The 12,405-nt window shown below is 33.5% G+C and overlaps 1 protein-coding gene across 5 annotated transcripts in view; it reads right to left on the bottom strand.

The window, feature by feature from the left end:
* Positions 1-12,405, bottom strand: part of CNKSR2 (connector enhancer of kinase suppressor of Ras 2) — a 250,220-nt gene that overhangs the window by 46,192 nt on the left and 191,623 nt on the right. For all 5 annotated transcript variants that reach the window (XM_017659437.3, XM_017659438.3, XM_017659439.3 and 2 more), the window contains 5 exons: positions 9,245-9,293; positions 8,651-8,823; positions 6,665-6,738; positions 6,297-6,368; positions 299-366 (listed from right to left, as the gene is read on the bottom strand). In XM_017659437.3, the coding sequence (XP_017514926.1) occupies positions 299-366; positions 6,297-6,368; positions 6,665-6,738; positions 8,651-8,823; positions 9,245-9,293 (436 nt within the window). The remainder of the gene's footprint in view (positions 1-298; positions 367-6,296; positions 6,369-6,664; positions 6,739-8,650; positions 8,824-9,244; positions 9,294-12,405) is intronic.

Raw genomic sequence — 12,405 nt, 5'->3', positions numbered from 1 at the left:
TTCTTAATTTTTAAGATTTTTTTCCTCCATAGGAAATAGACTGAGGGAGATGGTAACAACCAGGAGAGAACTCCACATTAGCTGCTACAAAATTTTTGAAAGTTGGTCCCTTATCTATTTTATTTCCTAAATCTTACCTATAAGATGCTATAGTTTGGAGTCAAAGTACCCAGAAGAGAAATAGCCACAGACTTACACAGGCATTTTCTCTCAAGTGATTACAGTGAATCACACTATATAGGATAACTGCAAGAAAAAATATATAACACAATTATTTTTTAAAAAAGTATTCCTTTACCTTGTTCTTGCTTAATCCTCTCTCTTTCTGCATATCCTGCAGTCAGCATATTAATTCTGTTAAGCCACCTGAAAAAACAAATATTAAAATCAGTAACATTGCAACTTAATTTCTTATACTTCTTAGACATATTTAGTATCTAAGAATATATGGAATAATCCTATATAAAAGATGTGTTCTTTGCTATTTGTGACACATGAAATCTTCAATGAGATATAATTTGCTGTAGTACAAAATTACTTCCCCATTAGAGATGCTGTTTTCATAGAAAAGTCTTGGGCAAACCTGTTAATTTCTGTAACGTAAAGGGTTTTGAGATGACTAATGCCCTGCTAATTCTGTTACTCCAAATATTTTTGCTGTTCTGTTTCTTCAGAACAAATCCTTCAATATCAGATATAACTTGTTCTGATCAAGGAAAAAGTTATGGACCTTTCTTGTCAAAATAAGCTCTATGAAATATTAGTTTTCATGAAGTTCATTTAAGTTTAATGATCTAAGGGGAAACATATCTCAGGAGTACTTTGGAAATTTGCCTCTAAATATAAGGGTATTAGGTTTTCCAAAGACAAAATGAGCATGTACAATTTTAACCCCTGTTTAGATTCCAAAAATTATTTCTATGAACAATAGCAACTTAAAAATAAATCTTAGTTCTTCCCTGTTTCAGTAGTGCTTCTATTGTCAATGTAGAGAACTGCATTGTTTCAGTGTCCATCTTTTGTCCCACCAGGTCTCTCTCTGTTCATTATTCCAACTATTTACACTACATCAGATTATCAAAACATAAGATCTCTAAACTGACCTGACAATTTCTCACTGGTCCATCCTGAGCTATGATCCACATAGCTTCCCAAATCAGAAATTAAGGCAAACTACCTTGTAAATTTGGGATCACTGGTATCGTTAAGACCGTTAAACTCTGGAATAATCTGATTGAGATAAATTTTTCAGAAAAAATTGTGTTTGAGAACTTTTTCTCCTAAGAGCTTCTCTCTCCTGTCAAGCGGAAGATGACATTCTTTGAAGTGACTCATATTTCATCATTTATGCCCCAGTAGTGTTAACTGTACATCAGATACTTAGAATATCTTGAAAAGGGATGAAAATCCTGTCTCTAATAGGTAACATCACATACACGGGAATTTAAGCTTTAATTTTAAGATTAAGTCACTTAAAGACCAACTTTACTTTGACAAAACCTTTAATGTTATCACCTCAAGTATGTTTGGGAAGTGAAGAATGTTCTGGAGCAGAAATGGAATTAAAATGAAGATTGATCAAATGCATTCAGTAGCAGAGTATACACACACACTCCAGAAAATTATAAACTGTAAGTCAACAAGCCAATTTCACGATAAATAACCTTTTAAAAATGACTCTAATCATTAGAAAAAGGTCAAAAATAAAATCTAGTTTATAGGTCATTTGTAGTGAGAATGGGGTTGAATTCGTATAAGGCAAATCTTAGTACACCTGGGAAAGACTAGCCTGGTTCTCTGGGTGGGTGAACATGATGATAATACCATGAGAGGGACATTTATTATTGAATTTTAATCCAGTACCTCATATTTACTGTTTTTTAAAATATCACTGAAATTTCATTTTGTCCAAAGTCTAAAGAACAATAAGGTCTTTATGAGATGCATCAGGAAACAAAAAAGAGGTTTCCTTAATTTTTCAGCTCAATGACGTTAAATACGTGCTATATGCTGAACAATGAACTATGTTTTGGGTGTACAAAAATGAGTAAGACATAATCCTGCCTTCAACAATCTTCAGGATTGCTAAATTCCATAAGATAACTGAAAAATGAAACTACTTGTAGGAAGAAAAATTATGTTCATAATAAATACTCTTTAGAAAGTACTGAACAAACTCAGTCCGGTGGGTATAAAAGGCTGAATACTATACAACTATTGGTGCTTTCTCGGATAAACTTGTCATTAAGGCCTCAGCTAGAAGATCCTTACCTATGCACTTGCTGCAATTATAATTTGCTATTTACTGGCTATTAAAAGCAGATATATATGCATTAAATGAGTCAAGAAATATTTATTGAGAGCCTATGTGTGCCAGGTACTATTCTGAGCACCAAGGATACAGAGATAAAATGAAGTGTCTGCCTTCATGATGCCTATCTTACTGAAGAGGACAGACAATAAATATGGATACAAACAAGCATACGTGAAATAGTAGCAAGTTCTATTTATCTTGCAAGTAGTAGCAAGGTAAAAAGTTAGAATGCCAAAGGGGAGAGGGATCAAGGCAGGCTATTTTAAGATAAGCGGGTCAGGGATACAAGTATTGAATTTAGAATCTGTTGGGAGAAGCTTTTTAATATTAGGTCTAAATTCAGTACCTTACCACCATCACCAATGCTTTAAAACAATAAAATATAGGTAAGGGGATACTGGCCTTACAGTGAACATTCCAGTGAAGATATCAATGATGGATAAAATGTAACATGTGGAAAGGGAAAGATGAGTCAGAACAAGGGAGAAATGTACAAACAATAATTACAAAATAGAACCTGGTGAGTCCTCACAATTATAAAGATATGTGGGGTGACATGAAAAGGAATATGTAGGGCAAATGAATTCAGTTAGTAAGTCTCAAAACACCTGAGAAACATTTTTCGTCCCAGATAGGCAAAAATTCTTTTTTAATGCTCATTTCTGAGGAGAGAACAGATGGGTGGTGACGGGGTGCTCAAAGTGTTTTTGTATATTACCTCACAAAGTTACAGCTACTCAAAAAATAGAAGGTGAGATTTTAATATTCTTTGTGTGTGTGTGTGTGTGTATATTTGGGCATATGTATATGTATGTATATTTGGGTATAGTGTATTTGGGCATATGTATGTGTATATGCACATGCATACATACAGATTTTATAGAATAAAATTTAATTTAGGGTTTACTTTTTTATTTCAATTACTACACCCTGTCAAAACCAGCACCATATTTTTCAAATACATATGATGCCACTTTAGAAATTATGACATAATCAGATAAAGCATAACATAATTATAATTAATATAGTATAGTTATATTATAAATACATCATCTTTTGAAGACTTAGGTACATGCCTTTAAAAGATTACATATAGAGTCAACCAACACCCAGATCATCTTGCTATTATATAAAAGTTTATTGAATAAAGTTGTTGGAGGGTGTCTGTCCCCATCATTAGTCCTCTGTGAATACTTCAGCACTGACTCCTTTCTATTAACAAGTTATTTTTTAAAAACTTGCCTATTGAAAGTAGACATCAGAAATATGATTAGAAAAAAGAAAAGAAAAGGAAAACTATAAAATCCCATTATACTTATAGAATTATAATTCCATTTCGGAATTACAAATCCATTATACTTCCATTATGTTTTTTAAAGGATTCAGTATTTCAGGACAGTCTGATTCTGAACGTTGTAGGGCACCATAGCAAGGCTTACATAAAACAGCACTTTTAAGTGTACAATGTGGAGAGGACATATTTGATCAGATTCATATTTTACCTTTGACCCATTGCTTAGAAAAAGCAATGAACAGTTGGGTTTGGTTTAGCTTCTGTGATAGTCTGAACCACATATATACACAGGAATATTAGGGAAGGTAGTGACATCACATACTTTTGAAGTTATTCATAACACAGGGTAGGGAATGGAGACCAGGAATGGATTTTTTTAAGCACTTCATTATGTTTTTATTTATTTGTTAAGTAATTAAACTACGTATTTAAATCTTACAACAACCCCACAAGGTGTTTGCTATTATTATACCCATTTTTTAAAAAGTAAAACTGAGAAACAGGGAGGTCAAATGACATGCACAGTTAGAAAGTGGCAGAGCTGTAACTCGAACTCAGGCAGTCTGGCTCTCTAGTGCTCTTGCTCTTAATTACTTTGCTCCGCACTTTTAACCATGACTGCACAATGGTTTTATAGTTAATAAAAATGCATTTTTGAACAGGCCATTTTCTACACCTAAAAAGACCCTGATTAGCATGTATCATGGATGATTAAATTGTTAATTCATAGATGGAGGTGATGTGTTCTACTGTATCCATCTTGTACGGTAGGTTATGCTCACATATACTACTTATTTTCTGTTTGGTCATGATGTAAGCCCTCCAGTAATCCCAAGGGCATTGAGCTCAACATGTGGTAAAATGGATAGTAGATAACCAGAATGCAGAAATATGAAATTATTAAAATGCAAAAGAGAGTATGACAACTCCCCCCACCCTACCCCATGAGCATGCACATAAGCATTTTTATTTTGAGAGCAAGTTAAGGAAAAAAAGTGCTCCTAATTCTGATGGCCTAGTGTAAAATTTCAAGAGTGGTAACATATAAATCAAGAGATGATTATGGAAACTACATGAAAGGCTCAGTTCCCTTATTAATAATAAAAGATTTTATCAAGTGTTCTCAACATCTTTCTTTGACATTTTCTTGTATTCATATCCTTGCTTTGGAGAAACCACACCTGTATTCCCATGTCAAAGAACAAGATTATTTATAAAAGCCTATTAAGTTGTCATTTAGTATGATAAGGCACATTTATGAGGTTGCATACTTTTGTGCTTAAAAATATCTGTATACCAAATTCTTAGAGACACACAAAGAAAGGAAAATGGGCTAAGAGCTCAAAGTACATAAAAGGAGTATACAGTGTTAGCAAATACTTATATAGCACTTACAGTCGAGCAGGTACTGTTTTAAGCCCTTTATGTCCTTATTTGTTTCTTCACAAAAGTCCTAGGAGTGGAGACAGTCATCATCTCCATTTTTAAAAGAGGGTCAATAGCTGGCACAGAGAGGTCAAGTTCTATGTCCAAGGTCGCACAGCTAGTAAGTGGGAGAGCAGGGATTTGGACAGTCTGGTTCCAAAGCCCATGCTTGTAATCACTATATTATGCTGTCTCTCCCTAACTGGGCAGGTGATACGTATATATATATATATATATATATATATATATATATATATATATATATATATATATAATATGCACTTTGTGCTGAAGACCTGTACAGGGGAAGATTTTGAATCACAAATCCAATTTCTACACATCTAGAAAAGGGAGACGGAAAAGGAAAGGAAAAGGAGGAAACAATCAAACTCATAAAAACTAAAGTGGAAATATAAAGCAGAATGTTGTAGATGATAGAAAAAAAATACAGATTTTCCCACAGCCACTAAATAACCATGTAGCCATCTAATCACTTGGCTGTACAATCCTATCCAGTGATAGAAGAAAGGTGACAGAAAGAAATACTAACTTAGCTTAGGCCTGAATTATTGAGATGGATGTTCTGTCATAAGCACTATTCAGCACTTGGAAAAGTCAGCTTTGCTTGTGGCTATCTTTTTTCTTCACTTGGGAATAAATTTGAAGACATATTCTTGAAATAAGCTAAATTTTAAAAGATCTTTTCCTCTGCAGTGGATTTATTTTGGCCTATATATGGATTCTGGTACATTTTTGGCAAACGTGACAAACAGTGAGTTTATTTTGACTTCTTGAAAGCCATTCTTTAAAAGTATGTATGGCTACATGCAGCTATGGCTGGGTCCATTTTATTTTATTATTATTATTATTATTATTATTATTATTATTATTATTATTATTATTATTTTAGTATGTCACAAATTTATTTTTTATTTTTTAATATATTTTTTTATTTTGGTATCATTAATATACAATTAGATGAGCAACATCGTGGTTACTAGATTCCCCCCCTTATCAAGTTCCCACCACATACCCCATTACAGTCACTGTCCATCAGCTATAGAGTCACTACTTGTCTTCTCTGTGCTATACTGCCTTCCCTGTGAACCCCCTCTACATTATGTGAGGGTCCATTTTATTTTAAAAACAAATGATTAATCTAGTTCAGTGACATTATTCTCTAAGCATTAACGTAGAAAACTTAAAATTCTAAGCCTAGCTGAATTTTTAAGTACATACTTTGAAATTTAAGTAACACTTCACCTGTTCATATCATCAAGATGCTCAGCAGCAAAATAGAAGCTCTTGATTTTAGGATGACAGGCTTTGAATGCACTGCAAAAGGAAACAAAGTACATTTACTTTATTTTAAATTGGGAAATAAGTTAGAACTAAATATTTTTTATGAGTAAAATTACCTCAGCATCTAATCTGAGTTTATATACATAATACTTCTGCCATGATGACAGAAATAAGTAAAAAATTTAATTCTCTACCCACAAAACTGCTTTCTTATTACCTCAATTTGAAAGTATTACCTAAGCAACCTATAATTTAAAAGTTAGAAATTAAACAAAAACAAAAACAAAAACCTTCCTTTTTCTCCCTCTTCCCAAATAAAATCAACTTACTATTTCTTGCGGCATTCACTGGCTCTATCAATTTTAAATTCAGGCAGACTGATGAATCCTTCTGCTTTTTCATCCTAAAGAGGCAACATTCTTGTTTAGGGTATTGTATACAAAGGTTCAAGGCTGATTATACTATATAACTTATGCCTTAAACATCTACTAATAAATCTGTTCACTGAAGTCCTTAAAGTTGACATTTTAGAGATTAGAATTCCACTCCTACGTGGCATAGTCTATTGAATTGAAAGAATTAGTTTGAACATTTAGAATACAAGAAATCAAAATATATACAGAAATTTAAAAAATCCTTTTTAGATCAAAATGAAGATAGTAAAGTCTTAGATTCTCAAAAACATGTTTTATAAGTAATTTTGTCATCAAAATGTATATGTACTTTTTATAACATATAAAATAACTTTAGTTCACACTTAAAATTCATTGTTTTCTATCATTTATAATGTTCAGATATAAAATATAGGAAAGTTAACTATTCAATTCCTTTTTGGCCTCCAAAGAAAATCTCTTATCAAACCTGAATAATTATTCTGCATATTCAAGAATTTTACAAATATGATAGGTTAATTTGATCTTCAAATATTTGACTTGATACACATGCCGTGTATCTCTCTCTCTCTCTCTATATATATATATATATATGGATAAATCTATCTATCTATATATAAAGAGATCACTTTAAAACTGGAAAATGGAATGAAATCCATAAAATCCTCCTCTTCCTCTCTCTACTGCAGAATGGGAGAATTATTCAAAATCTTACATTAGATACAAGTTATTCCAACTAGGCTAAGACTATCTTTGGCTAAACCCTTTAATCATTGTCCTTTTCCTGCTCATGACCAAACTTCTCAGACATGTACTCTCCTAAACTTTAATTTGTGTACCAGTTCGCAGCTCCTTATATATGAAGTTCAAGTGAGATAACACCTCCACCTGTTATCTCAAAGGAAACAAGAGATTTTCAATTCTTTTAATGTGAGTGTGTATGTGCATAAGTAAAAATTTGATGCTGATAGGACTAAAATTTTTGTCATGGAAAAGAGCAGTATTATAAGTTTTTCAATATTTTCCAATATCTGAGTATTTTTTCTTCTAATTTTGGGGTAAATGCAGCAGTCTCAAATCCTTTTCTCAACTTTGATTTTTGTTACGTTACTTTTAATGTCTTCAACTTTAAAATTTTAAGTTTTGAACAATTTTAAATATTTTTGGGGCAGTTATGATTTCTTCAAAATTGGGATTTTTACATTTCTCCTAAAAATATCACACTAGAGTATATTTTTTTGCAATGTATACTATAGAATTATTCACTCAGCTCTCACAAGGCCACCACAGTAACATCACAACTCTGACTGAAACTTTGCTACTATTTAATAAAAAGGGGCCACAGTTTTTTATCACTTAAACTTTGGAAGATAGAATATAATTTAGCATACAGCAGACAAATATACAAGTGACCTTAAAATAAAGAGAAACCCAGGATACCATGTTTTGATACTACCTGATTAGCATATAAAGAGTGTTTATGTCTGTTAAATGAAAATATAGGTAAAATTATGGTTTGTTTACCATATCTAAAATAAGATACCTAGTGAAATAGAATTTTTTTGGATACCTGTGTGGCAAAAAATATCAAAAGTGCAGAAAATAACCAAATCTTTCTACATAAATAATATAGACACTTATATTAAATAGCAAAATACTAATTCAAGATTTTACAAATGAAATAAGAGGGCAATTTGAAAATTATCACTAATGTCATATGTTTATTGAGTAGTTAGTGTGTGCCAGGCATTGTTCTAAGTGGGCTTTACATGCATTGATTCCTTTCACTCATGCCATCCCAGGGAGCTAGGCACCATTATTACTCTTAAGGTGATCGAATGATTTTAAAATAAGTCTCAGAACAGTAATTCTTTTGGTTAAAGACAGAAAAGGGATGAGAACACAAAATGTGTGCTGTCTTACCTCCTCATTAATATACCAATAGAGGGATGCATCCTTTAGGACAAACCAGTATTTCTTCCATTTTTGTGAAAAATAACTCTTTGCATCTTTCTTTTTCCAAAGCCAACCTTCACAGTCACCCCGGCCAAGATCTTTGCAAGAAATTCGTCTTTTGCTCTTTCCAGCGATAGGACCTGAAGATAATAGAAGGTAAAAATGCTCCTTAAATTTTGAACAGGTGTGAAGGTAGAAGATTAAGCAATTAATCATAAAAATAAGTCTGGGTACTGAACAACGTTACAGTTCTTATTTTTACATTGTATCAGAATAGAAAAATTTGGAAATCTTTAATGCTTTTCCCCTCACATAAATGACATACAATTTAATCAGAAGTGTGTGATCTCAGTCTCCAAACCTCTTGAGACCATTTGTTGTAAAAGGTATCTTACATTGTAATTGACTGAGGGAGAAGCAGGTCTTGGCAGCCCTTGTGCTAGCGGGCTGTGCTCTTCCTAACCCCCTGGGCTAAGGCATGAGAGGGTGGGTGCAGTGTGCTGGTGGTGGACAGAGTGCAAACTAAGCAGCTAAATGTTTCATTTCATTTCTTTTTCTTACCTTTGTTTTTCTTCTTTGATTTGTGCTGCAGAGAAGATTGCTGGAATGTCTGAAATCAAAAACAGGGAAGAATGTGATTTGATACTCAGGGCACCGTGCAGAGTGCCAGCATGCTGCACAGAACTCTCAAGAGCTGAATGGTGACTCAACCCCTGTCAGAGAAAGTACTTTCTTTTCTCAAAGACTCAAAACAAATCTAGATTTATCATGCCACTTAACTTTCTCATCTCCTATGAAGCAGGAGAGAATAATACCTTTGTCCTTATTTTGTAGGCAAAAATCAGTGCACAAAGCCGTAGAAACTCAGGGCTCTTATATATACATACTACTTCTTTGTGCCTTTTTTCAGGGACTTACTGTGCTTTCTCATGCAATATTTCATTTGGTTCTCACAAAATCTTATGAAGTAGGTCAGGCAAATATGACTATCACTTGTTCCTTTGAAGTTCATGCTATTCCATAAGCCACCATCACTCCATTGATCTCCTACGTACTCCCCCTCAGCAACTAAATATTTCAGCACTTCAGCACTTAACTCAATATTTCCGCCTTGCACCCAGTTCTGTCACTGCTGTGGGTAAATAATCTTCATGCAGATGATGGCAGTCCCCTGGCTCCTCAGTTCCTCATCTCCAGTCATCCTTACCTCTCTACTCCCCAGCTACCCACGCTCATTACTATGTTTGTTATCTTAAGCATACTCCAACCATTGCCTTTATTATCTACATTTCACACAAATACTCCCAACCCAGTGATTTTTAGGAAATGGCCATTGAAGCACCCCATTCATTGGCCTTACCACCTTTTGTGTCTTTCTTGTCTTCCTCTTGGTTTCCAGGGGACATCACTGTAGTCATTCCCTTGAGCAACCATTCCAGTTAAATTTGCCCATCTGTCTACTCTGTGCTAACCACCAGAACAGCTTAATGTCTTAATAAAAAACCCCACAACTGTATTCACTGGTCTATCTCTCAATTAATGAGTACAAATCTCTGGTTCCAGTCAGACAGTCTACTAAGTTAGATTCCTTACTGGTATTAAAAGGTTCATTATGTTCATATGATTAGCTAGCTAACAGGGTACAGAGATAGCATGTGGAATTTTAATTTACAGATAATCCTTAAAAATGAATTTTAAGTAACAGATTCTTCTTTATCTTTACAAAGGTATGTATGTAAGAGGCAACTGGATTTTGTTTACATAAAATTTGCTGGTCTTGGTTTTATATAATACATTTATATTCTGTGACATACATTATTTAGTATCTTTGATTGTAAAATAACATTCTACCTATATAATAATTTTCTTATTTTGTATATGGTTTACATAATTCTCATGAATATTGTATTATGGATGGATACCAGTACTAAAGATAAACATCAGATAATTTGCTGACATATAGTATAATCCAGAAATAGCCACTCGAGTGTCAAAACAATAGAAGTATATATGTGGAGTATGTGTGTGAGTGAGTGAGTGAGTGTGTGTGTGTGTGTGTGTGTGTGTGTGTGTGTGTGTGTGTGTGTGTAAAACTTTGCAAGGATCCATGACTACAGAAATTTGCAATCAGTTTTGGAGAGAAAGCATAAATGAGAAAACCCATTATGTTGTGTTGATTTTCTAGAGTGCACTTTGCTACAAAACAATAACTCAGGCTAGTGTCCTTAACTATAGTTAATTTACATAGTTATTTTCCCTAAATTGTTTGGCTGTAAAATTACTGATTGGTTTTTTTTCCTTTTGTGTTACTACAAGTAATCATCATAATTCTACAGCTCATTATTTTTAAAAATGACAAAGATGGGGGTGGTTTGTTTATAGGAAGTTACATGGATAACAGACAGCTTGAAACAACTGAATTACGTAATATATCTCTTATGCTTTTTGCATGCTATTCCTTAGAACCAAGAGATCTACTTTAAAATCTACAAAATGTTATTTTAAGCTTCCCAGGTTTTCTTTTTAAAATAAGATTATCTTTTCTTTTTCTGTAAATATATTCTCAGACCAATCATGATTATAGAGCATAATCAGTTTATGTATTGTTTAAACCTAAGAACTCTTAGGCACACAATACAAATTTATCCATCATTCAGAGAAGCAAAGCCATAGAGGTCTTTGTAAATATTGTAAATATTACAGTGAAATTCTCTTGAGAGGTTTCATTATTTTTCCAAGCAATGTGATGTTTTCTAATGTAAAAGAGTTAACTGAATTATATGCTTTTGAAAATAATAGGAAAAACAGTGAAAACTACAGTTAAGGAAATGGGTCTCTGCAGAAAAGAGTTAACAGCAATCCCAAGGCTGCTATCTTAGAAAAGCTTGCTTGCAAGGTTGGCCCTCAATGGGCATCTGGGACCTTGGCTGGTAAACAGTTCCCTCTATTGACATGAAGCTTCCTTCTTGAGCAATAGGACTGTTTTGTCCACATGAGGACTACACACATGCTTTCCTTTTGGGAGTCTAGAATTTTTGTATTTACTAGGCAGAGGGTGCCTATGTGACCAATCCAATAAAATTCTTGGGTGCTGAGTCTTTAATGGGCTTCCCTGCACACAGGCACAACACTCATGTGACTGCTTTTTTGTGACTGCATTTTTGCTGCTGGGTTAACAGTGCACTCTGCATAATCTGTCAGGAGAAGGACAGCACAGGAAGCTTACACATGGATTTTTCCAGGTTCCATGGTGTCTTTTTACCTTACTGATCTGGCTGTATATTCTTGCTGTGTCACTGTAATAAATCTTAGCTGTGGGTAGAACTATATGTTGAATGTAATGAGTCCTAGTTACTCGTCAAACGTGTGGGTGACCTTGGGGACCTGTGAAACAGCCTCATATTTGAAAGACTCCTTACAAACTTATATTAGAAATTGTTCATTATTCATATACATAAAGAAGCTCCTAGCAGTGAAGGTTTCCTCATGTCATCAGTAACAGTGTGATTAAGCACCCCTGAGGTATAATTTTATAATCCAGTGTAGTCTTTTTTTTTTGCAGTAGAATTGATGGAATTATTAATCCTGAGTGACAGATATTTAATTGGTATCATTTTTTTCAGTTTCTAATAATATCATGGAAAACTTAATGAGAGCAAGATATTAAGAACAAACATATATGACTATAATGGATAACACATAAGATATGATATAAAGTGCTA

This window comes from Manis javanica, chromosome X, assembly GCF_040802235.1.
Source record: "Manis javanica isolate MJ-LG chromosome X, MJ_LKY, whole genome shotgun sequence".
In the NCBI taxonomy this organism is placed as follows: domain Eukaryota; kingdom Metazoa; phylum Chordata; class Mammalia; order Pholidota; family Manidae; genus Manis; species Manis javanica.
Note: the sequence above shows the minus strand (reverse complement) of the source record. Positions and strands in the feature narration are given on the sequence as shown.